Consider the following 27,778-nt stretch of genomic DNA (forward strand, 5'->3'; position numbering starts at 1 on the left):
CCATCACAGCCGGAGCCTCGTAAAATTGAGGATTCAGAATCGAAAATAGACGAGAACTCGCTTGAACATCCGAAAGAGGACATCGCACCGGATACAACGTCCGTGTTTTTCATAGAACCCTCAACCGGTTTCCGATTTGAGGCTAACGAGCCCACGTATATTGCCATTGAAAGTGTTTGGAATCACAAAAATTATTACATTAATCGTCAAGAGCCAATAACCGACATATTGAACATGAGTTGGGATGTTAGCGATTCAAACTGCTGGGAACATTTTCTGCACGATGATGATGTGGGTGACGATGAAACAGAAGGTAATGACGACGGGTCAGACGGCAAATATTTGGACATGCCATTTTCTTGGGTCAAACAGTTACACATAAGTAATTCGGAATTCGAGGAACGATATCCTGGTGGTGAGAAATGCATCGACTACATGAGAACGAGGTATGAACGATTCGCACCGTTCAAAAATAAAAATGGTTTGATGACAAGGCTGACTACATTCGAGACACTCGACTATGAGAAGCCGTTACTTCGATGGGAATGGTACGAAAATCGATCGGATCTGTTGTACCTCATCAAAATAAACTACGAAACGAACGAAATCGAAGAGTATTTTATAAAAGGCCGTTGTGACAGTCTCAAATACTACACATACGACACCGAAGACAAAAATCATAAAATTCTGGAATTTTATCACATCACCCGGGCGGATTCGTTGATGAAATTGGAAGTGGAGAATGACTACATCCGAGAACACTTCCATTCTCGACGGAATTGTCTGTACTTTCGGGAGTTCAAAGTCGACGTGAAAACTGTTCGTGGGCAGAGTAATCGAGTGCTGGTTGAAGTCATCGAAAAGTACAATCGCAACAAAAGTAGAAAATTTAACCAAGACGTTGCTGTACGCCATGTGACCGACAGTGATATTTTCATTCAATACCAGTATGCAACGGACGCAGTCACAGCTACTACCAGACGTTTCATCAAACCACCTAAGCCGGACTATGGATGTGAATATATATTCGATATGTCCTACACAGAAGGATACAATTCCAGTTCCGTGCTGAAAGATCCGTCCCAGGTCGAATTGTATTTAATTTTCCTGCAGGAACTGCGTGAAGAGGAACGGTGCCGAAAGGACTATCGGCGTGTGTGCGAGGACATCAGCGATCTAATACAAGTGCGTCAGAACGAATTGAACAATCCGCAATTGAAATTCAGCATTTTTGATCCGTTACGCAATGAAGCAGCGCGTCGAATACGAATGGCTAAATATGAAATGTTGAAAGAGCAACATGAACTGGCCATGCGCTCCGATCCGGATTATGTGGCACCATATTTGATCATCTACGGTAAGAACGAGCCGTTGAACGAAGAAGTATCGGAAATTGTTTTTCACGAATGTTTGGCCGAATTCAAATCGAAATTCCAGGACATTCGCATGGAATTGGAAGAGAAACTGTACGAATGCGACAAAGAATCGCAACAATTTAAGGTCTTCTTTACGAAATACGAAAATCAATTTAAGGACGAAGACTTTGAGCGATTTACGACTGAAGGTGAAAATATTGAGATCAATAAGGCCGTTATTCAACACCGACTCAAAGACATCAACGACGAATTCGAACTGAAATACGAAAATGTTAAAATGAAAGTCCTAAACGATCTGCGTCTTACGTTCAGTTCCGATTTCTATTCTGCACAAACGAATTGCCAGAAATAAATGCGCTTCCAAAAAAATAACAGCTTACTTTGTAGGAACTGTAGGAACTGTTCATTCGTTCCTTTCTCATTTGTCTTATTCAATACGATGAAATAGATATGAAATGAAGTTAAGTGTCATTAGAAAGGTAATGGCATTTACTTTCTGGGCAAACAGGGTCTTAATGCAAAAATTCATCCAAACTGAAAATGTGCAGTTGAAGTTTTCAACGAAAAAAGTCTGAAAACTTACACTTACCGAAATTTCTCTAGTGGACTTTCTTAGGCTGAAAAAGGGCCTAATCGTGCATCTTAGAAAATGGTTATAACGATGATTGTTCTGTATCGATTCCTGATTCTAAAATGATGAGGGGCCAAGACGGCAGCTCAATGGTTCTCTGGTGAGCGGCCGTTATGTAACTTTTTTTTCTATGATTTTTCATTCTAAAGCGAGAAGAGATATCAATCCACTTCCAAAGGATAAGTTTTAGAGAAAAGTCTAAAAATTTATTTTTTGACATTTGAATCCAAAATGGCGGAAAAAATTGGTCAAAGTCGAAAAATATTTATTCCTCAAAGGAAAATCTCTGAAACCGATAGAAAGACTGTAAATTCGCAAAAATTTTCTTCAAAAGGTTTATAGAGAGTTTAAAGAGCTACGTTTTCGTTTTTTAGACCCGTATGAAGTACAAAGTGGCTTATAGGATTACGATGCCGTGTGTAATTGATGGATTTCGAAGCAGACGGTAAGGGCAAAGTGTTTGCCTATGTTCATAGATGACGAATCCACAATAAAAATTTTGTCTGTCCTTCTGTCCGTCTGTCCTTCTGTCCGTCTGTCCGTCACGTCGATATCTTGAGTAAATCAAATCCGATTTCAAATTTTTTTTTCCCTGAAAGATAGTCGAAATAGTGAGGCTAAGTTCGAAGATGGGCATATTCGGGTCGGCCCTTCGTGAGTTAGGGCCACCTAAGTGATTTAAGGTCTTTTGGTGATATTTTTGGCAAAACAAACGATGGAAATGTAAATGACATGGCAAGTGATAGGTATTGTCAATACCAATCCAGGAAAAAAAAGTTTTTTAAAATCGGGTGAGTGGACCGTGAGTTAGGGCCTTAGAAGTGAAATCCTACTAGGGCCCTATGTGTATTTTACATAGAACTCGAGTAAATTTCATCCGTTTTTCGTAATTTTTGTTTGATTTGGAAGGTAATCGAAGGCCGCATAGAATGTTGTTGAAAACAAATTAAATTTGGGACCTGGGACTAAGCCGCTACTAGGGCCCTATGTGTATTTTACATAGAACTCGAGTAAATTTCATTCGTTTTTCGTAATTTTGGTTTCATTTGGAAGGTAATCAAAGGCCGAATAGAATGTAGTTGAAATTTTTTTTAAATTTGGGTCCTCGGACTGAGGCCGATACTAGGCCCTATGAGTATTTATACTCAAAAAAATTAAAATTTTAGGGCGATTTGAAATTTTTGTTTCATTTGAAAGGAACGTCGTACGGGGCTTCGTAATTGCGCTATGCGCAATTTTTAAGATGTACACAATTCATAATAATTTTACTTTAACTACATTAACCGGCTTACGGTCAAAGTAGGGTGACAGACGCACTAGGGTCACGTACGCAATAGATATACGGGTTTGTACGGGGCTCAGTCGCAGCAAACGCTCCGACTGTTCTGATGGCTCGTTTATTTATTGAAATCGGACAGCTCGTTCCGGAGATATGTCCGTAACAGTGAATTCACCACATGTTCTTCACGTCAAAATACATTTAGAGTAAATAATCACACGCTCCATGACAATCGACCTAAAGTTGTATTTTCTGTAAATTTTAGTAACTCAAGGCATAACCGAGTTTCATATTTTCACGGAAACATGCTCCCTGTTCTAGAATTTAAGGATTTTGAAGGATCTCTGAGTTTTTTTTGGATTCTCTTCAGGATTTATTGAACTGTTGAGGTGGTAGTGGGTCAGTTCCTAAATTATGTCACTGCATATGCACAATATGTTCCCAGCTCTAGAACGTAAGTATTATGAAGGATATCTGAGGTTTTATTGGGTTCCCTTCTGGACTTTTTGGATTGTTGAGGTTATGTTATGTTAGTTTTACCACTTTACATGGTATATCATGCTATCAGTTCTAGAATTTGAGTAATTTGAAGGATTTGTCAAGTTTTTCTGGGTTTCTGGGTTTCTTGCCCCGGACCAAGGTATTTCCGATAAAAATGCAGACCAATTGACTCAACTTACAATTTACTTACTCACCATCAGTTACTAATTATAAGCACAAATTATCGCTTAAAAACTAATTTTATCTTAAATTAAAAACGGAAAATTAATTCACAAACTCAATACAACATGCTATACGGACATTAACATTGTGTCAGTACTTAATATCGGTTCTGCCATCATCAGTCCCCCGTTCCATATAACATTTGATATTGGAACAGAAATGGTTGTCGATCTGTGCGCGGGCCCATTGATTCTTTAAATAATTTTATTGAAATTTCCTTGAGAGTTTGAGTCTTCCGAAAACGGCATGCTCGACACAAATTCGGTCGGGCCTTGTGAATCACTAACCATGGAAAAGCCTGCAATTGACAAAATCATATTCACAATCAACGTGTTCCCACTTCCGTCAAAAGATTTATCATTCCGACGTGCTAACTCACAAGTATTCGAGTCCTCCGTTGTTATTCCGAAATTGGACGACTGATGTGAGTTCGAATGCTCTGTATTCGATTTTGTGTTCTCCTTGTTTTCGGTTTTCAGAATTTTCTTTTTCTGTTCGATGTTCGATGAAATTGGAACCCATTTGAAGATTTTCATTGTTGTGTCGCCAATGTTTACCCATTTCTTTTCCCTGCGAAAATGTAAACAAAATTTGGACTATCAGAAAATCTGTGGCGAACATTTTCCATCGACATAAGTCATTTTGTATATATGTACCAATGTCTAACTTTGTCGACCGCTAGCATAACTCTTTTAATATCATCCTTGGCGCGACTTCGCGTTTCTGCACGTACTGATCGGGACATTTTTACGTAGACAAAGACTAGCTAAATTTCTTTTACACAACAATATTGCCGTAATTACAAAATCTTATTCAACAAACACACTTTCCGTATACACATCAACAACACGAAGCAAAATTGAGAGACATTCAAAAAATGAATTCAAAGATGGCTTCGACGGCTTCGACACATCTCTAGTACGTGTTTGACATTAAACGGAATGAAATGAGCGCGAATGATTTAAAAATTTAAAAATTAATAAAACAAATTGTAGATGAATCGTATGTACCGATCATTTTATCGCGATATTACTGTCGTATATTAAATATAGCCAGCCACACGACTTCTAGAAATAGTTAACTGCTTTGTGGAACAGCACGGAACGTTTCTGACCTCGGCTATAAAGTGAAACAATCCATCAAGACAAGGTAAGTATGTATTAGGCTGGAATAGCCAAGGTTCTGAAAGAACAGGTTAAGACACTTTCGAGTTGATCACGAAGGCGTTGTGATCAAAATTTTCCTGTAGCGCCAACTAGGTTTGGAAAATTTTATATGACGATTTCAACTTAACAAAAAGAAAATTTGTTTTCAAGTTGACTTTTCAAACAATATACATGTCTGAATTGTCAAGATTTGTGTTTCACCCGCCTTCGTAAGTGTCTTAACCTGTTCTTTCAGAACCTTGGGAATAGCACTCAATGTGGTTCGAGCTTTACATGTCACATATTATTTGAAGACATGCATGAAATAGTAAAGCCATACAAGGTTCTGAAAGAACCAGGTTAAGACAACTCTGAGTTGATCACGAAGGCGGTGACACACAAATTGAGTTCAGCGGCTACAAAGTTTATATTGTAGCTTTTGTTTTTTTAACTTTCGTCACAAGTAGGCAGCATATAAAACTTAATACGTAACTCTTTCAGCCTCCTTAATCGATACGTAAATAACTATTTCATGTGTCGGGGCCGAAAATGAGGGAGTTTCGATATTTTTCTCAGGTTTTCGACCCCTTACATGAAAATTTTTTTGAGTATCTGTTTTGGACGATTGATTTTAGGCACTTTCGCATGTAGCCCTCACTTCGTTAGGGCTACAACAAGCGAAATTGCCTAAAAACAATCGTCCAAAACAGATACACAAATAACTATTTCATGTGTCGGGGCCGAAAATGAGGGAGTTTCGATATTTTTCTCAGGTTTTCGACCCCTTACATGAAAATTTTTTTGAGTATCTGTTTTGGACGATCGATTTTAGGCACTTTCGCATGTAGCCCTCACTTCGTTCGGGCTACAACAAGCGAAATTGCCTAAAAACAATCGTCCAAAACAGATACACAAATAACTATTTCGAGAGAACGCGCGAGTAAATTTGTTCGTACAAAGAAACTTGATTTTTGGAATCTTTTATGCAAAATACCCAGTACACTCTAATGTGAAACTAACTCTATGAGAAATTTCATCTGTCATATAGGAGAAAAGGTGTAAAAAGTAGGTATAGTGAAATAGGTTAAGAAATATCAATGCTACTACATTCTCTAATTTTTAGACCCGTACGAAGCGGTCTTATCTGACCATTTAGAGAGCAACGTAAAGGTGACAGATGCATAATTACAACTCAAATCGGAATTGTAATTGTGCATCTGTCACGTTTACGTTGCTCTCTAACTCATCAGTTTGTAACATTTAGGTTATTGTTCCAAGCAACTGTAAACACGAATTTTCAACGAACACGATTTCATCCACAGATGAGGTTATGTCTCTATGGATGAAATTTGAAAGTAATTTGACCATTCGTATAGCTTTGGAACAGACCTATCGAACTCGGATCCCTTCTCGGGATTACTTGAAGTAACTGCGACCGAGTTCGAAGGTATGAGCAATATATCGGTTGAGTAGGTCTAGAGATTGGGGTCGGAAAAAAAGTAATTTTATAGGGCTGGTCAGCTTTTTAGGGTCGAACGACGAAAAAGTGCAATTTAAGAGGGCTATAGGTTTGTTCCAAATAACTCTAAACCCGAACTTTGACAACACGAACGCTGACGATTTCATCCACAGAGATGAACATAACCTAAACGTCAACAAATTTCTTTGTAAATTTTTCGTTAAAATTTTCGTCAACCTGAAAGTTGAGGTTAAGTTGCCTTCTGTGGATGAAATTTGACATTTCAAAATGACCTTGGAACAAACCTATAGGTTTCTTCCATCGTACGGTCAAAACGAATTTTGACAGGCCGAAAACAACCGACCGTCATCCACAGAAGCAAACATAACCGCAACTTAAACAAATTTGTTTGTTAAAACTTCAAAGTGAGGTTGTGTTGGTTTCTCTGTGGATGACGGGGATGACGATTGATTTGAATGGCCTTGGAAGAAACCTATTCAGTTATCACTTTTCCCAATTTTAATAAGAGATAACAATAACAAAAAGGGAAGCTTAAACGAACACACTAAAATATGCAGTGTTGCAGTGTAGTTTCAAGATACCTGACATTTTATCGACCAGCTAGCGTACACTATTCGTACGGGTCCCTTCTTATGTTTACGATAAAACTTTGACATTATTGTGACATTTCAAAATGAAAGCTGCACACAGCGGCCATGTTCTTGTCTACCGAGTAAAAAAATCGAGTAAAAACTTGTGATATCAAAAAAGTGAATTTGAAAGAACAAAATTTTCTAATTTTTCCATCAAATAAGTGCTATTCAATCTGATTTATGACTAGTTAGTTGGACCAAGTTCACATAATGCCAAAATGCGATGTCAAAACAAGATATATCCCAGCGACGTTCGCATGGACAATCTTGTTGGGCACAACTTTCCTGTTTTTCTATTATCCGTAAGTTGATATTACAAAAAAAAATTGTGTGCAATTTTTCGCCTCTCGGTAAATCTGATTGCAATGACCGTACTGATTACAAGTGACTGGTAAATCGGCATTTCATTTGAATCAAATTCGGTGTGAAAATCGTCAGGAATTTTAATGAACATTTTGAGGAGTGTTGTACGAAGTCGATTGCATTATTTTGGTAGTAGACATGATTGAAAATAAATATTCCATCTTTGGATAACTACAACAACATACAACAACATAAAAAATCGACTATGCAGTCGCCTTGAAAAAAAAAGAGTTCTCCAGGGCAGATTTGTGGATATCACAGGGGTGTAACTTAGAACAATTTTTATTGTCGCTGCTTAGAACATTTTTGATTTTTGTACCAGCCCTGTTGAATGTTGTTCAAAAACAATCGTTTTTTAATTTTCTGTTATAGTTTTCGGCAACAACGATTTTCTGTTATAGTAACTTTTAATTGTCTTCTTCGGCAATTGCCTAACATCGATGGTATTTTACGACAAATTTTATGGTAAAGTGATGCAATTGCAACTCGAATTAACAGCTTGAATGTGTGGAGTATCCCACCGAAACGTTCAGTAAATTGTTTCGTGTTTTTGTTTATATTTATTTGAACGGAAAGTATTTACCTTTTGCAATTCTACTTTAATCAAAATTCATTCCGTTTAATTCATCAACCTTCAGCCGTACTGTATCCCATTACAGACATTGACCTTCGCGAAATTTTAATTTTATTTAGAATTCCCAAATTAAAACAGGGGGTGGTGATGATGGTCGATACATTTGACTTTTTTTTGTGTCTACCACTAAAATCGCATAAACTTTGTTCGGTGGATAGGCCTGCATTCAACACGAATAATGACTGATAGAGAAATAAAAATTGTGTGTCGCAAACACTTGGATTGTAAACAATAACGGTTAAGTGAAAATTGACGTGGAAAAGGAAAAGTTGTCATTCATTCTCGTGTCTAAATTTAAACATTTTGCAAATGATACCCACTTTCGCTTTGAGGGATTCTTCTGAAAAACAGCAGACCGAAATCGGACGCGTTTTCTATCAAAAGCCGAAAACATGCACTTACAAAAATTTCTCCAGTTACACGAGCCGTACAGGGTCGTGTGGGATGTCATTAGAAAGGTAATTGCATGCATTTTCAGGGTCTTATTGGGTTTAAAATTCATCCACACTGAGATATACACAGTTGAAGTTTTCAACCAAAAAAAGACTGAAAACTTACACTTTTCTTACAGACATTTCTCGAGATACACGAAACGTACATGGTTGTGTGGGGTGTCATTAGAAACGTAATTACATGCACTTTCAGGGCAAATAGGGTCTTGGGGCTTAGAAGTATCTGCGACGAATTATGAGAAGTTGAAATGTTTAAGTGCTTATATTGAATCTTAGATGCCGCCAAACTTCCGTTAGTTCTACTTTCCCTGAAAGTATATGCAATTACCTTTCTAATGACACCCCACACGACCCTGTACGTTTCGTGTACTTCGATAAATTTCTGTAAGAAAAGTGTAAGTTTTCAGTCTTTTTTCGGTTGAAAACTTCAACTGTACATATCTCAGTGTGGATGAATTTTTAACCCAATAAGACCCTATTTGTCCTGGAAGTACATGCAATTACCTTTCTAGTGACACCCCACACGACCCTGTACGGCTCGTGTAACTGGAGAAATTTTTGTAAGAAAAGTGCAAGTTTTCGGTTTTTGATGACCTCACACCAGCCACACAAACTTCGAAGAATTTTTTTGAAAGTGGTTTTGGCTTCTGGGGTCGAATACCTTACTGGGCACATATAAAAAATTCCAATAGAAAATGCGTCCGATTTCGGTCTACTGTTTTTCAGAAGAATCCCTGTTTCTGTCTCTATTGTTTTGCTGACAATAATATTTAGCTCGATTGTTGTGATTTTCATCAGCAATTTTCAATGGAATTGTTCCATTGAGTTCATACTTTCGAGTTGATTTGGACGTTGAAATTAGGACTAACACAAGTACGGCAGAGTAAAACCAGGCAGAAGCACTTGATTTGACTAGGGATACTGAATTATCTAGTAGCCATATACTTCAATGAAAGTAAATGGATAGGTATGGCCAAACGTTCAAATTTGTTCTAGCCGGAGCACATACGGATTTGCATGGCGCCACCTCAAACGAACTCATTTCTAGTGCAAATTTCCACTAGAAATGAGTTCGTTTGAGGTGGCGCCATGCAAATCCGTATGTGCTCCGACTTGTATGGACTGGCCATACCTACTTATCTACTTTCATTGATATACTTTGCGAATGAAATTAATAAAACTGTTCCAGTGTTCAATTGAGTTCATTTTCATACTATGGTCAAGTCCCTTATTTTGACATTCGTAAAGTGAATGAGTCCTGCATGGGCTTACTATGCAGTGGCGTAATTTTCATTAAATTGTAACAAGAACCTCTCCGAAATCTGCCGGTGATTCTTCGCAGTCATCTCATCTTTTATATAAAATGTTACGGGCAAATCTTTTGAAGCTAACGCTTTAACTTGGTAGTCAATATTGTCCTTCTTTTCCCATTTTTTGTTGTTTTAATTACTGTTCTCAATAAAACACAAACAAGAATAGACCGGCTGAAGCCTGGTGAGTCTTTTTTCATATTTTTTTAAAATTTCTGTTTCCAATTCGGCACAAGTGGGTGAGTCAGCTACTATGGATTATTCTATGGTGCCCTACGATAACGCTGATTACAGCTGAGGAAGATCGTATACGTTTCATTTCATTTGTAATTAATTCAACTGGCATTAGAAATAAAAACAATTTCTGTTTACTACTAGCTTGGTACTCATTCAAGTACCACTTTGGTATTCAACTACCAAATTTTCGAAGGCAACCGAGCCGCCTTTTTTATCAGTCGGGGTGCAGCTCTCAAACAGGAAACATCTCTACAACATCCGTATTAGTTTGGTAGTCAACTACCACTTTGGTAGTCAACTACGACTTTGGTAGTCAACTACCACTTTGGTAGTCAACTACCACTTTGGTAGTCAACTACCACTTTGGTAGTCAACTACCACTTTGGTAGTCAACTACCACTTTGGTAGTCAACTACCACTTTGGTAGTCAACTACCACTTTGGTAGTCAACTACCACTTTGGTAGTCAACTACCACTTTGGTAGTCAACTACCACTTTGGTAGTCAACTACCACTTTGGTAGTCAACTACCACTTTGGTAGTCAACTACCACTTTGGTAGTCAACTACCACTTTGGTAGTCAACTACCACTTTGGTAGTCAACTACCACTTTGGTAGTCAACTACCAAATACTCGATTTGTAAATAGACCAGCAGGCCGAATAAATTCATCAGTCGGTGTGCATCTCTCGAGTAAGAAACATCTTTGCTGCTAAATATTTTGGGGGTCCAACTACCAACAACTACCAAACTTTCAAATTGCAATGTCTGCTATGAGCGATCGGTTACCAGATAACAAATAATAATTGATTTGCCTGGTGACACTATGGAAAAAAGACCTAAAAATAATATAAATTTCTACTCTAAAATTTCGTCTTTTTGGCCAGATATTCCTGTCCCAATTCTTTCGTCCGCACCGCTTAGTGGGGAATGAGATTTACGGATGACCCGAATGTATACTTGTTTTGGTTCTGAATTTCAATTAGCAAACCCAAAAATCTATCAACCATTACGTCAATGGATGAAAATATCCAACGAAACTACGTTGAAATTCAAAAGCTTTCATTGTTCTAACCACTGAATTCCTGGAATTTGACAATATTCCAGGAATTCGTTCAGTTTTTCCTTCTTTTTATTCGAATTTTATGTTAGTTTGATACATTGTGTGACGAAACGGAGGGGTGTCAAAATGAGATAAGTGCACGACCGCTTCAGCCCAAACACTCTTTACACATCGACATTTTTATCACATTTTCGTTATTTCTGCGTATTTATCGGTCAGAGTTCATTGCAAATTTCCACTTCAATTTTAACGAAGTGTCTGAATCGAGGTCGGTTTTTTGTTGAAGGTAATTGGATCAATTTCAGATTTGATTTTTGTTGGAAGGGTAAATCGTTTTTGATGATTTCATTTTCTTCGATCAAACGCTAACTTTATGGGATTCAATCAGCGTTTATTGTTGATGGACGGTTGAAATGTATTTAACAGGTATAATGAGTGGCACTTACGGCTAAAGGAATCGAACATTTCCGATAAAAGAAAGATAAATGTCCAAAGTCCAATAAAAATATAATTTTCTTGCCATAAAAGTGGCGAATATCGCAGTTCTATTTCAACGCATATTTCGTTATTATTACGAGACTCCAACTATTTGGCGTTCGGAATATTATTGCAAACATTTGTATGAAAGGAATGGCACTTGTTGATCGAAACAATAGTGGATTTGCAATTAATCTAAAATCCACTTAACATGACCACACGGGAACTGCATTTAAATTTGAAGAGTGAAAAATCGGTGCGGTAGGAATAAATTGAATGTATCGCTGAGGTGGTTTACAAATGATCCTTTCATGAGCTCATAGACCTATGGTTTTGTATAGATTTCTCATTTTGTGAACGGTTGAACTTAAAAATATGCCCAAGGGAGAGAAATATAAGTACCGACAATTTCAATCCAATTCGTTCCCATGCGATATTGACGCTACTGCATTAGTTTTATAACGTACGATTGGTAACGTTGTTCTCTTGTGAAATGAATAGAGAAAATTAGATTGTAATTGGCGGTTCCTGCCTGTAATTCTGCGACAGTAAGACACTTTTTCTTCTTTCTTTTTAATGAACACCCAACAAAAATCTCTTCGAGAAAAGTGTGACGCAGTCTTTGAAGTACAATTTCTAAAATTAATGATATCGCTAGAGTTGACGCTTTCAGCTTCGTTACGCAAAAATTAAATTTTACACCCAATTTTAGTACAAACAAGCTGGCTTAGTTTTTCTCATCATCTGCCAAATAATTTTTACCAAAAAAAAATTTGACTGGAAACAACCAAAATTTTAGCAAAAAAATCTGCGTCGCATGTGGCAGATAAATTTTCTTGCTGGTCTGTTCCTGAACATTTGCCACTTTGCGACGCAGATTTTTTTGGTAAAATTTTGGTTGTTTCCAGTCAAATTTTTTTTGGTAAAAATTATTTGGCAGATGATGAGAAAAACTGAGCCAGCTTGTTTGAACTGGGTGTAAAATTTAATTTTTGCGTAACGAAGCTGAAAGCGTCAACTCTAGCGATATCATTAATTTTAGAAATTCTACTTCAAAGACTGCGTCACACTTTTCTCGAAGAGATTTTTGTTGGGATATCAGTCGTTTTAGAAGTTTTAGAACACTGCTTTTTATAACAGTTTATAACAGAAATTCGGAAATTTGGCGAAATTTGAAAATTTGGCGAAATTCGAAAATTTGACGAAATTCGAAAATTTGACGAAAATCGAAAATTTGACGAAAATCAAAAATTTGACGAAAATCAAAAATTTGACGAAATTCGAAAAATTGACGAAATTCGAAAATTTGACGAAAATCAAAAATTTGACGAAAATCAAAAATTTGACGAAATTCGAAAATTTGACGAAAATCAAAAATTTGACGAAAATCAAAAATTTGACGAAATTCGAAAATTTGACGAAATTCGAAAATTTGACGAAATTTGACGAAAATCGAAAATTTGACGAAAATCGAAAATTTGACGAAATTCGAAAATTTGACGAAGAAAGTAATTCTCTATCTGCCACCATTCAAGAAATACCTCTAAAACCCCAATTGACCCCCCATTTCCAACTTTCGACATTTTTCACAAATGCCCTTCTTTTCTACTCGTAAAACTCTGAGACTTTGCCGAAGAAAGTAACTCTCTATCTGCCACCATTCAAGAAATACCTCTAAAAACATAATTGACCCACCCATTTCCAACTTTCGACATTTTTCACAAATGCCCCTCTGTTCTACTCGTAAAACTCTGAGACTTTGCCGAAGAAAGTAATTCTCTATCTCTCATAACCCAAAAAAATATTAGTCCTTTCATCCTACGCTCGAGTAGCTCAAAATTTGGTCACTCTAATCACTCTAGCTCAAACGAATCTGCCCCGATTTTTTAAATTATTTTTTTGTTCGAATCGTGTTATGAATACCTTTCATTTGATGGGTCGCACGCCTCTGTAGGTTTCAATACAGCTAAGCTACAGCCGAAAACGCGTTCCCGACCCTCGAAAACCACACTCAGAAACCACTTCGAGGCCAATAAAACAAAATTCTGGTTTTTCCTGGGGTAATGGCGTATCACATTTTCATTTTTATGCCCACCCTGAGGTTCCTGCAAAATTTCATGGAGATTGGCTGACTAGTTTCCGAGATCGACCGTCGATAGATAGATAGACAGATAGACAGATAGAAACATACAGAGTAAGTTGAAAGATTTTGATTGTTTGGGAAAAGTCAATTTGGTGCATTTTCTATGAAAAGTGCCAATTTCAAAACGATGTATCTCCGGTAATTTTAAAGCTACATAGTCGAGTGATAGCTCGTTTTGCTCGTATTTGAAGCGCGAACAAGATAGAATAGGATTTGTGGTGATACAGGCCAAAGGAAAGAAACTTAAATTCTCGCCTATAGTTGCCGCGTCTCAAAAAAAATTTCATCGTTCTTTTCTCCGCTATCGCTCCGGACATGATTGTATCGACTAATCCACTTTGAAATGCTGGTTATCGGCCTGATTGTGATGTTTAAGATAAATTTTTTTTTGCCCGAATCGATTTGTATTTTAGAAAATTATTTATTAGTTGCAATTCAATGAACAGCAACGAACATAAACAAATATTAAAATAGATTGCATATTATGCTGACCCACCCTGAAAGCATATACCGAAGCGCCACAGTTTAAACGTTATTCTTCGGTAAGCTACAAAAACAAAGAAAAGTTGAAATAAACTCAGCAACGACAATAGAACGAACGTCGATAATATTCATTGAGTCGATGATGAATGAATTATGATTCCTATCCTAGTCCCAGTTTGATTGGAAGCTTATATTCCATAAAGGAAAACCGCACAAACTTAAACAATAATATCCAATATGATGGGAGTTAACTATTCTATATTGTGGTACCCACACTCGAAAAGTTATGAAAAGTTGTAATAAGATTTGCTTGTATTCGAATGTTACGAGTCACGGAGTTCAAATCTATCAGTGCATCAGAACGAATTTAATCAAAACTCGAAATCAAAGTGGTTTTTGTTTGGATTGTTCGATTGTAAGTATGGGAAAACAAAGTTAACGAATAGGATGAATGCATTCCAAAATTGAGTGTGCAAAAAAATAAAATAATGAATTGAAACTGCTGTCCCAACAGGAGCTAATCATTTTCAATGATTATTCAGCTAATATTACCACGCCGAATGTAACCTTTTTTTTTCATACTGTGACGTCACACCTGTAAATTTATCGCAACCGAATCTATTTAGATATTATCTCGGAGATAACACATTTAACATTTAATGAGCAGTAGGCAATATCATAAAATTGAATTTGGCCTCTCAGCTAACCGAAAAATTAATTAAAAACGGATGACATCGTTTGGTTGTGTTTAGGCGTGAATAGCATCAAATCGTATAGGACGAAAAACGAATGTCGTGTCGAGTAGGAAGTAGCTTCACAATCAACTTTCGATATTATACAATTAATAATTTCCACTCCTGGTAACTTTGATTTTACGATTTTATCCGTTTAGAGATTGTGGAAGTTGTGGAATGGCTGCAGGATATTACGGGTAGCACTCATATACTAGGGTGTGTCGATTTCAATTATTTTTTTTAGTCATTCCGGGTTCCGCCCTACCGCGATTCACCCTCGCACTAGCAATAATAATCAGCAAAAATTTTTTTTTTCTAAGTGAATATAAGCTTGCACCGTCACTTTTTCAAAAATTTTCGAGCTACACGAGATAGCTGGATTATGGGTCCGAACCAAAAAAAATCTACAGATGCTTTTGCAAAGTTTTCACTCTGTACGGCATCTAGAGGGTCTACTAGAACATACAAAAATTAAAAAAAGTTAAAAAAATGTTTTACCGTCATTTTGGTATAGCACCAAGTTTCACCGAGGTGGAATTTTCAAGAATTTTGTAAGTGGAAAAGTCATCTCTTCTGGGTGAATTTTTTTCAAGCTATTGTTGTGATAGCTCATTTTGTAGGTATTTCAATAGCGCATCCAGCAAACATACAGTTTAGATAGATAAATTTAAATATTTTTTGGTTTCGCTGTTGGAAGGCCCAAAAATTGGGCATTTCTTCGAGTATGGAGACAATTAACATTTTAAATACAGCAAGTAAATGAAAAATTTTGACATAAATTCAAATATTATTCATGAATAACACATTTAAAAGCTGAAAATAGTAAGATTTCGTTTTTTAAGAGAAGCCAATTTGTTATGTTTTCGAAAATACCCAAAGAAATGCCCCATTTTTGGGCCTTCCAACAGTGAAACCAAAAAAATATTTAAATTTATCTATCTAAACTGTATGTTTGCTGGATGCGCTATTGAAATACCTACAAAATGAGCTATCACAACAATAGCTTGAAAAAAATTCACCCAGGTGAGATGACTTTTCCACTTACAAAATTCTTGAAAATTCCACCTCGGTGAAACTTGATGCTATACCAAAATGACGGTAAAACATTTTTTTAACTTTTTTTAATTTTTGTATGTTCTAGTAGACCCTCTAGATGCCGTACAGAGTGAAAACTTTGCAAAAGCATCTGTAGATTTTTTTTGGTTCGGACCCATAATCCAGCTATCTCGTGTAGCTCGAAAATTTTTGAAAAAGTGACGGTGCAAGCTTATATTCACTTAGAAAAAAAAAAATTTTGCTGATTATTATTGCTAGTGCGAGGGTGAATCGCGGTAGGGCGGAACCCGGAATGACTAAAAAAAATAATTGAAATCGACACACCCTACTGCTCACTCAGTTTCCATTGATTCTGATTTTCAGCAATCGTACGAATTCAGTCGTTGCACCATCCCAATTGATCTTAAATGAACCATCGACCACACTGCCGGCCGATTGACTTCACCGTCATGTTCATTTTTCACAATCTATTTTGGCATTTGACTTTCGGCTTAACTATTGAAAGTGTTGTCTATCGACTTGACTTTTGAAACCATTTCGTTGTCTACCGACTTTAGAGAAATAAGAGACAAATTACACCATAATTCCGGAGTTTACCGCCACCACTCTTTACGTAACTGATTCTGCAGTTACTGCGCACAAACCAGTGCCTTTATGTAACTGGTACTGCCGTTTTTTTATACTTTGTATACTGAATTAGCACCAAAATTGTATAACCTGGGCCCATAACCTGTTGGAAGTTGTGGAATGGCTACAGGATATTACGGGTAGCACTTATACCCAGACCTCCAATGAAACACAACTTTGCCTTTCGGCTGTTTATTGGAAAGTGACTTTCACAATTTTCTTTCTTAACTAGGGTCACTTAGACTCTGCTGTTTATTTAGACTACTTGTCTTCACCAGATAGAATTATATCAAGTGTATAATCCAACATGAATAAGAAGGATTCTTTTAAAAACATTACCTTTGTAATGACACCGCACACGACGATGTACGTTTCGTATACCTTGAGAAATTTCTGTTTGAAAAGTGCATGTTTTCGGTCTAGCTTTTGACCACCTCCCACTAGCCACACAAGCATCTGAGTCCGATTTCGGCAGGCTGTTTTTCAAAAGAATCCCTCTAAATAAAATTTGAAAACAGAACCTTTATAACGTTCGTAGTATCTACTTGTAAACATTCCAAGGTAGGAAAACGATCCTCTGTTTTGTTTTGTGTTTTTCGTATCACGACGCGCCTAACATTTTTTCCAATCCATGTACGTGAGAAGTGAAACCTTATACTTTGAGAATTATTTTTCCTTACGTATGTCGCTCGGTTTTACGAATTCACACTTATTCAGGAATCTCGTGTGTTCCCTACATGTGATTTAATGGACAATACTCATATCACTTGAGATACTGAACGATAAAAAAAGGGAATTTTGAAAAAGAGGACATTTCGGCATCAAAAAAGAGGACAAAAAGAGGACGCCTTGACATTCAAAAAAGGAGACGAAAAGTGAATTTCTGACATGGAATTACAGCAACTATACATGCTCTTTGTGGCTACATGCTACAATATGCATTGAAATCTTCCTGATAATCTCAGTGATAACATCCACTCCATATTACCTGAATACAGACATCGTTTTACCTTATCCATGCGTGATCTTTGGTATCTCACACAACGCTACGCTATTCTTGTAAAATGACTAACTTTTATTTTAATGTATGAAAAAATGAGGTGGTAAAGAATGCGAGCGGAGCGAGCGAATTTTTTTTTCGTAATGAAGATTTTGTTGTATTACCGTTCAAAGATTCTCTGACAGAGAAGATTATTAGTTAAATCCGCGCAGTGAAAATTTTTCGTTCTTTAGGTATGAGCTGCATCAAATTTACTTAAATAAGAAGAAGAGCTGAAAAAAAGCGGACAAAGACTTCGTCTTCTTCAAAAAAGTGATGTTCTTAGTAAAAAAGAAGAACGAGATGAAAAAAGAGGACCCTCTAAAAAGAGGACGAATGGGAACCCTATTTAGAGACCGATTTGTCGTGGCTTTCGGCAAATTGAGCTTTGTTAGGTACTTTCAGAGACAGCTGTGTGAAAAATGGTTAACCAAAACTTAGTGTGTTCCCATGAGAAAACTTTTTTGTGTCAGCAAACAACCATCCACTTAGACCTGCACGAAGAGTGTGGACTGGTGTGCTTACTGTTTTAGGCTTCAACATTTAGAATTAAGTTTCTGGAGTTGGTGGGCTGGATGTTTGTCCCGAAAGCCACAATGTTTCCGTAATAAACATAGAGTTACACTCGAGAGATGTCAAGGTAGCACTGTTACTATTTCAACATGTCTGGTTTCCCACATATTTTTGTGGTTTCCTTTGATCGACAGCGCCACCATGTCACCTCTCGAGTATAATTCTATGGTAATAAAGGTCCTGAAACTATAAGAAAAATTTTTCCGGAAGACAAAACGTCTAACCGTCAATTGTAGAATGATGTTCTTTTATATAGTAAACGTAGTGAATTTGAGCCGATTTATATGATTTTTATAGTTGACCCTGTCTCGCCAGGAAAAACTACTCTTAGTGATTCATTGGTCTTAAGTTTTTTTGTTTTTGTTTTCCAGATGCCAGTACTACATATTCCGTCATCCATGGGTTCCTGCATACCAAGGAGTCATCACATTTTTCGTTCTTGCAAATTTCACTTTAGCCACGTTCATGGATCCAGGAGTTATTCCAAAAGGTACACGAAGAAACTTTTTGAATCCGAGTCATGATATCACTAAAATGCGCACTCATTTGTCCAGCGCCGCCAGACGAAGATCGAGAAGACGAATTTCGCGCACCACTCTATAAGAATGCAGAAATAAATGGCATTACTGTTCGTATGAAATGGTGTGTGACATGCAAATTTTATCGACCGCCAAGATGTTCACACTGTTCGGTATGCAATCATTGCATAGAGGTGAGTGGAATTCTTGTTCTCTTGTCGGTCTAAAATCGGTATCAAATCAATTGATTTTCGGTTTTGTTTATCCTTCTCTCTGTAGACATTCGATCATCACTGTCGTAAGTATTTTCGTTTTTTTGTTGTTGAATAAAATCAATTTGAACTTTCCAAAAAAGTAAAATGAAATGTTCAATCAAAACTAATTCCAACATCATTCCATCGACAGCTTGGGTGAATAATTGCATTGGGCGAAGGAATTATCGATTTTTCTTCTTTTTTTTAATATCGCTATCGATTCATATGCTAAGCACATTCGGTTTATGTCTAGTTTATGTGTTGAATCACAAAGAAAAATTGGCTCAAATTGAGCCTATCGTAGCGTAAGTACACCAATGTCTTTATCCCAATTGAGATTTTCGATTGTGTCACCGCAGCGTTTCCGTTTCGATTTGCTTACTTGTAGAATCGTTTTAATGGGAATTGTAATTGTGCTGGCAATACCCATATTCGGATTAACCGGATTTCACATGGTATTGGTATCGCGGGGTCGTACCACCAATGAACAAGTCACTGGCAAATTCAAGGGAGGATACAATCCATTTTCACGAGGTTGCTGGCACAACTGTTGTTACACACAGTTCGGTCCACAATATCCAAGGTAGACTTTTTCGGACATCGATTCCCACTTTGGGCATTTCAAATTTTTCTGTTTTTTCCGCCCTTTTTTTACAGTTTAATGAAACCACAAAAGTATGCCGCTCGTCGTTCGACCAAAGAAAATCAAACCATTAGTACAATTACAAGTGATCGAGATGCTGGTCCACGACATCCACCCGTAAACAGTGCAGTACAACAACAAGCCATGTACGATCGAGACAGACTGACACAGGTCAAAACTTATACCGACCACAGTAACGGCTATGGACAACGTTCCGGTGGAACTACGACACACTACAGTAAGGTATGTCTGTGGCGCTGAACGAACGGCCATTTTTGTTTTGTTCGTTATCCATGGAACATAACCGGACATTAACACTCACTTTCCAGCTATCACCTGGACGAGAATGTTCCGATAATGATATGGAACCGCAAGCATCACAGAGTCAAGACTGCGAAGCAACACCTCCGTTACAGAGACACAATTCGAATTTCTACTTACCTCCAATGGACGGTGGCGGTGATTCACCGCGACACAATATGCGAATGTATCATGCAAGACACAGTCCACACGCTAGGCAAAGGTAAGATCGTTTTTTGGGCTGGATGAAATGACGAATGACGAATGTTGCTGATAATTGTGCAGGGGACTCGAAGTATCTAGAGGATACAATTCAGACGCAATATCACCCGACCAGCCCCAGATCATTGTTCAACCGAATCAAATTCAAGGACAAGTGCAATCACGATTAACGTCGGCAACGCCGACCATGCAACAGAGAATAAAAGCGCTAGGTGTGGCAACGCCACTAGCCATGTCCAGTCCAGTAAGGCGGTAAGTTCCATAGACTCACATTGAGTTTCGGTTGCGAAATCGTTTGTAATCGAAAATGTGACCATTTTGTGAGGACAAAATGGAAAATAATTTACAGAAGAGAGAGTGTGTGTGTGAGAGAGAGATAGAGAGAGAGAGACGAAAACGATAAAATGAAAACCAATTTCTTTCCCCGATATTATAGGTGGACATAACTGGAACTTAATTTACTAACTTCAAAACACATTAATTCGGTAATTGGATTGTGTTTTAGAAAATTTATTTGAATCGAAATTTTTGTACATTTTGAATATTTTGAATTTTAAAATGCTTTGAAACGCTAGATATTTGATGTGTAATAGTCGGAGAAAATTTACCAGCAAAAACATATTTTTTTAAATGCTTGGCTACATGGGGAGATGGGAACCCATTTAAGTTGTCACGTCAACTATTCGTTGATTTCAAAAAGATAAGGTCGAGAAAACCTAGGGAGACTGTAAATTATGGCTCGGAACGGGTCGGAACCCGAACCTGATCTTGACCCGAACCGGAACTAAGACTTCGGGTTCAACCCGAACTTGACCCGAACCTAAATTTTCGATTTCGGGTTCCAACCGAACCCGACCCGAACCCGAAGTTATTCAACCCGTACTTGACCCGAACCCGAATTTCCATTTCGGGTTTGACCCGAACCTGACCTGAACCCGAGATCTTCAAATAAATCAGGTCCGGTTCGGGTTAACCCGAAATTTTTGGCATTTTTTAGTGTAAAATTTTCGGGTCACCCGAACCGGACCTGATCTATTTGAAAATTTCGGGTTCAGGTCAGGTTCGGGTCAAACCCGAAATGGAAATTCGGGTTCGGGTCAAGTACGGGTTGAATAACTTCGGGTTCGGGTCGGGTTCGGTTTGAACCCGAAATCGAAAATTCTGGTTCGGGTCAAGTTCGGTTTGAACCCGAAGTCTTAGTTCCGGTTCGGGTCTAAGACCGGTTCGGGTCATAACCTGAACTGATCAGGTCAACCCGAACCCGTTCCGAGCCTTACTGTAAATTATTTAGTGTCTGTGAGCAATATCTCTAACACAAATTATGGGTTGCGGTATGGAACACGTTCGTCCATTTTATAATTATTATGTGGTAGGAGTGGTAATGAGATCGTTACACTTCTGTACATAACACGAACGAGCGTTAGCGAGTGTGTGTGTGTTATGTACAGAAGTGTAACGATCGAGTGTAGCCCTACTACCACATATATGATTTTATCGTTCCGGGGTGAGTACACTCGCCGAATTTTGAAAACCAACACATTTTCTATTTCGTCGTTTAGTGGTTTTTTGTGAATTTTGCGTGTATTTTTATATGGTGAAATGAGAAAGTCGAGTAAAACACAGAAACAGAAAACGTGTCGGTTTTCAAAAGTCCGTGTGTGTATGTCATACATAAACGAAAACTGGAAAATATACCGATACACGGCGACATGTATTATCACCCGGGGAATTATCCCCCAGACTGGAATTATCACCCGGGGAATTAACGCCCAGGAATTATCACCCAGATGAATAGGAATTATCACCAGGGGAATTAACGCCCAGGCATTATCATCCAGATCAATTGGAATTATCACCCAGGGAATTAACACCCAGGCATTATCACCCAGATCAATTGGAATTATCACCCGGGGAATTAACACCCAGGAATTATCACCCAGCTATGTGATAATGATTTCTTAGCAGTTTGTAGCTTAGAAATTATTACCAACTGAATTGGGAATTATCACCCGGGAATTATCACCCAGATCAATAGGAATTATCACCCGGGGAATTAACGCCCAGGCATTATCACCCAGCTATCTGAGAGAGAAGTCATGCTTAATTAGTCTAGTTAATTGTGCATCGTCTTAGAGACATGCACAATTAGTCTAGGTGGTTGTGCATCGTCTTAGAGGCATGCACAATTAGTCTAGGTAATTGTGCATCGTCTTAGAGGCATGCACAATTAGTCTAGTTAATTGTGCATCGTCTTAGAGGCATGCACAATTAGTCTAGGTAATTGTGCATCGTCTTAGAGACATGCACAATTATTCTAGTTGGTTGTGCATCGTCTTAGAGGCATGCACAATTAGTCTAGTTGGTTGTGCATCCTCTTATAGACATGCACAATTAGTCTAGTTGGTTGGGTGATAATTCCTGGGTGTTAATTCCCCGGGTGATAATTCCAATTGATCTGGGTGATAATTCCTGGACGTTAATTCCCCGGGTGATAATTCCAATTTAATTTCCGTTTTTTTCAGTCTGGGGAATAATTCCCCGGGTGATAATACCCGTCACCCCGATACACACATACACACACACATTGTGCAAAACAAGACGTGGCAACAAATCCATTTCATTCGAAGTCTCCAATACGCCAATAGACACTGAGACATTATACGCTTTTGTCGTGTGTGGAGCGCGAGACGAGTGCAATCATCACACAGTTCAAAATGAATTTTCTCTTGCGTGGCGAAAACAGCTTTTCGCATTCTAAACAGAAAGCCGGGAAATATGTTTGACAATTTTGGCTTGAAAAGTTTTATACAAAGGTCGTTGAAGGAGCGCCTTTACTCTATAGATCATTTTCATGACCCTGTAAACGTCAGACACGATCCCAACTGTCAGACATGTCGAAAAATATCGAATGAATTGAACGAACGATTTTCATATAAAAATCCGTAAATTGAACGCAGTTAACGTAAATTGATTGAGGTTAAGGACTACTTGACGAAAAATTAAGTGGGGTTACGTTGACAAGTACCGTATAATGAAAATGATCTATGATCGAGTTTTACAAGATAGTTCCGTCCTGAAAGTTGTTTATTTAACTTTAGCGAAAATATTTTTATCTTCTGCATGTTGAAAATATTCATAATTTTCAGCAATAACAGTTCGTTCACCTTTAGAAATCACAATTATAGATTTATCAGAGTTTTAAAAGTCATCGACTGTTCCAGTCAATTAAGTGATTCGCAGACGGCAAGGTTATTAATAGTTTTACTATAGGTTTGTTCCAAGATCATTTCGAAATGTCAAATTTCATCCACAGAAGGCAACTTAACCTCAACTTTCAGGTTGACGAAAATTTTTAACGAAAAAATTTCAAAGAAATTTGTTCACCTTTAGGTTGTGTTCATCTCTGTGGATGAAATCGTCGGCGTTCGTATTGTCAAAGTTCGGGTTTACAGTTATTTGGAACAAACCTATTCAAACTGTTACTTCATTTGATCGAAAATTTTGAGGGATTGATTTCAGAAATCTTTTACTTCATTTATTTTGAACATGATTTTTGCTACAAAAGACCTCATTTGTCAGACCTCGTCGACCGCCGTGCGAATAGTACCCAAGGTCTCTAACAAGTTAAGGGTAAATTTGTTTAGTCTTATGTACGTCGTGTATACAGTCATTAATACACACACACCGTATGTGATTTTCATCGTTATTTCCCGAGAGGTCCAAATCATACATTACTTTGAATTTTCTGGGGAAATTGCCATTGCCATTCTCACATTTTGTTGTCTTGTTTTCGCTCATTCGATAAAGCAGTATATCAACATATAAGGGGAAGTCTGGCAAGCTTATATGATGATAAATAATCCTGAGTTGTCTATGAAACTTTTCATGCCAAATGTGTCGTAAATACTACTCAGACATCTGCAACTTAAAGCTTCAGCTAAATGAGACCATGTGGATTCCATTTCCATATTGTGGAACCAAATATTTCTCATTTACCACAACAATTAGGTGTCAATGAAGATGTGAAAAATGTCACAAAACGTTACCATTCTGACTGTGTCAATTAGAGATCTTCTTTTGACAAAGTCGAAGCGGAATAATTTTAACGAAAAATCCTTCCACGAAGTAGGACGCTACACTGAACCAATTTTAGTCCACACATTTAACCTTTGTTCAGATTTGAATCGATAAAAGAAACTTCTTCTTCATAGGCAGACTCTACCGCGAGAAAATCTAACTAGGTATCATGTGTGTCGGCTAGACTTTGCTATGGTTTCTTTTACCAAAAAAAATCTACATTTTGTAACAATAGAAAGTGAAATGTACATAATTGCACTCTTGTCAGATTAGATTGTGTACGAAGCACGTGTTGTTCTATAACCGTCCGTTTATATGCATTTTTTCTTGTGTAATACATTGCTGGCTTGATTTTCATTTTTCGTTAAACATTTTTGTTTATATTTTACATTATTGCCGGTAGACGTCGCACGGTCGCCATGGATTCCGTTAATCCTAATCTCAATTTTTCTTGCATTTAAAAGAATATTTTTTTGGAAAATAATACCCAAATGTTCTTATGTGAGTCTTCGAAAGACACGCATAGTCGCCTAACTCAATTTTCATATGTCGAATTGACTTAATCAGAAAAGTTACACCAGGAACATCGAAAAAATTGAGATTTTCCCGAAGCGAGCTAGAAAAGTTGAACTTTTTTCTGAAATAACGATCTTGAACTGTATACGTATTGAAATGAACGAATCATCCTGAGCAGATCTAATCTGATTGACTATTCCATAAAATGCAACTCATCTAATTCGTAAAATTTTCGAATAGATCAAATCCGGGTACACCGACGCAACCGAGACGTCCCGATTTTATTGGCGTGAATTCGAGCACAAATCAGTCTGGTGCTTCTTATTATGACTTCCCCATACAGCATCATACCGGTCTTCCACCGCAAACGCTGCAACAACAACAACTTCATCAACAACTGCAACAACATCAACAGCAGCAACAACAACAGCAGCAGCAGCAGCAACAACAACAACATCACCACACGTCATCGGCAAACGATTTTCATGGTAATCATAATGGAGGTGGGCCACGTATCGGTATTTCACAAGCACCATATGGTAGTCCACAACGTCGCTTCCTGTCCGAAGGAGAACTAGTCCGTCAAGGTGCTGAACTATCATACGCACGAACAAATAACACCGTAGATAATATAAGAGAATTAGCTGGAAGTCCACAGCGTGGTGTGTACATGTGGAAAGATAATTCCCCCGGATTCAATGGCAATCATCAACCGCAATTTCCCGGGCAGCCAAATATTTTAAATAGAACGCAGCCAAATAGTCAGCATGAATACAATCAACACAGTGATCCCTATCACCATCGATCGAATCCGACCAGTCCCACACAGCATCTCCAATACACAAACAATATCGGTCAGCGTTATCCACCCATGCCGAGTAATGCATCGGGTGCCACCGGCGTTGCCGGCTACAATCCAGCAATACCGCGTGGCGGCGTTTCGGTATTCCCTCCACAACCATCACCGCAAATCAAACGAAAGGCCACACCGACCCGACCCATATCATTTGTACGGGCGCTCGAAATGACCGATTCAATGGAAATGACATCGATGAACGGCGCCAATTGTGACAGCACACAGCAACAACAACAGCAGCCGCAATCTAATCAATCACGGAACAACGGTCCACTTAGCAATACGAACAGCAGCGGCCAAACAAATATGCAACGATCAACCACACCGACACCGGACCGACAATCCGTTTACGATATGAATTATGAGATATCGGTGTAACTAACTGGCAATATTGACGCAGAGAAGGTAAACAAAACAAAAATTAAATTAAAACAAAAAAAAGAAGAAAAAAAATTTCATTTCAAAAATTACGTGTGTGAAGAAATTCATTAATATTTTGACAATTAAAATTTAACAAAAACAAAAAATTAAATATGTTTACAGTACAAATGTCGTCGTCACTTATATATATATATATATTTAAGGATTTAATAGTATTTATGACTAAAAAAGAAGAAGAAAAAACAGAAAACAATTTATATGAAAATAAATAAAAGTAAAAAAAGAAAATGCAAAATATATTTAATTGAAATAAAAACAAGAAAAATGAAGAAACAGAAGTCGAAAAAAATATATTTAAATGGATTAAAACTACACACACTCACCCACATATACATATACATTCAGATACATACACGCAACCAAACCAACAAACAATTACAGCATACACGAGAGAATATACTTGTAAATAGATTTATATATACATTATCATGTTTGTATTTGGTGTTCAATAAATTATAACTTGAATAAAACAACAAAAAAAAAATTAATTCAAAAAAAAACTAAATTATTAAAAAAGTGCAAGACTAATTGATTTTGTGTGTTATAACACCTGGGACGTTTTGTTTGTAAATATGATTATTATTATTATTATTATTAATCAAATTGAATTTCAATATTGACGAAAAGATAGAAGGAGACAGATACACAGTGAGAGAGACGCAGATAGATATGAAGAAGAAAGAAAGAGAGAAACGAGAGATGTTAATTAACTTATTTTAGGTATAATAATGTTGATTTGTTTTACGAAAAGAAAAAAAAGAAAAAATAACCCGAAATTTGTACTGTAAATTATTTAATCAAATCAAAACAAAAAAAAACTCTATTGCATTTAAAAACATGATAAAAAAAATAATTAATTTTTATTATTTTATAAAGAGCAAACAAACACAATTAAATATTTTATTTAATAGAATTTTCTTTTTAATTGAAAACTAATTTCTCTTGAATTTAGTGTTCAGCCGACAGTATAAATTTGTGTTTTATTTGGATATTCAATTGGTTTTTGCAGTCACGGAGTTGCGGGAATCGTCAACAATTTTTACAGTGGCTCGTCATTGACGATATGTACAATCAGGCATTTAAAACGAGCCATCAGAACAGTCGGAGCGTTTGCTGCGACTGAGCCCCGTACAAACCCGTATATCTATTGCGTACGTGACCCTATTGCGTCTGTCACCCTACTTTGACCGTAAGCCTATTGTGCCGGTTAATGTAGTTAAAGTAAAATTATTATGTAATGTGTACATCTTAGAAATTGCGCATAGCGCAATTACGAAGCCCCGTACGACGTTCCTTTCAAATGAAACAAAAATTTCAAATCGCCCTAAAATTTTAATTTTTGAGTATAAATACACATAGGGCAGGGCCTAGTATCGGCCTCAGTCCGAGGACCCAAATTTAAAAATTTTTTCAACTACATTCTATTCGGCCTTTGATTACCTTCCAAATGAAACAAAAATTACGAAAAACGGATGAAATTTGCTCGATTTATATGT

At 37.3% G+C, this 27,778-nt stretch overlaps 3 protein-coding genes across 3 annotated transcripts; 2 read left to right on the forward strand and 1 right to left on the reverse strand.

Moving 5' to 3' along the window:
- The first annotated feature begins 7 nt into the window (after window positions 1-7).
- On the forward strand, window positions 8-1,736 carry LOC119067611 (coiled-coil domain-containing protein lobo-like). Its single transcript, XM_037170705.1, has one exon. It carries the CDS (start codon window positions 235-237, stop codon window positions 1,726-1,728), a length of 1,494 nt encoding a protein of 497 aa, XP_037026600.1. The 5' UTR covers window positions 8-234; the 3' UTR covers window positions 1,729-1,736.
- A 2,214-nt stretch (window positions 1,737-3,950) lies between these two features.
- LOC119067610 (B-cell CLL/lymphoma 7 protein family member B) lies at window positions 3,951-5,002 on the reverse strand. The gene is made up of 3 exons (XM_037170703.1): window positions 4,666-5,002; window positions 4,389-4,579; window positions 3,951-4,307 (listed from the first exon to the last, which is right to left on the reverse strand). Exons 1-3 carry the CDS (start codon window positions 4,752-4,754, stop codon window positions 4,204-4,206), a joined length of 384 nt encoding a protein of 127 aa, XP_037026598.1. The 5' UTR covers window positions 4,755-5,002; the 3' UTR covers window positions 3,951-4,203.
- Window positions 5,003-7,298: 2,296 nt separating this feature from the next.
- LOC119067615 (probable serine/threonine-protein kinase yakA) lies at window positions 7,299-27,040 on the forward strand. The gene is made up of 10 exons (XM_037170708.1): window positions 7,299-7,568; window positions 18,827-18,945; window positions 19,010-19,167; window positions 19,253-19,271; window positions 19,379-19,532; window positions 19,616-19,810; window positions 19,885-20,113; window positions 20,200-20,393; window positions 20,456-20,644; window positions 25,226-27,040. The coding sequence occupies exons 1-10, from the start codon at window positions 7,477-7,479 to the stop codon at window positions 26,217-26,219; spliced, it is 2,343 nt and encodes a 780-aa protein (XP_037026603.1). The 5' UTR covers window positions 7,299-7,476; the 3' UTR covers window positions 26,220-27,040.
- Window positions 27,041-27,778: the final 738 nt, after the last annotated feature.

This window comes from Bradysia coprophila (genome assembly GCF_014529535.1).
Source record: "Bradysia coprophila strain Holo2 chromosome X unlocalized genomic scaffold, BU_Bcop_v1 contig_125, whole genome shotgun sequence".
Lineage (NCBI taxonomy): Eukaryota > Metazoa > Arthropoda > Insecta > Diptera > Sciaridae > Bradysia > Bradysia coprophila.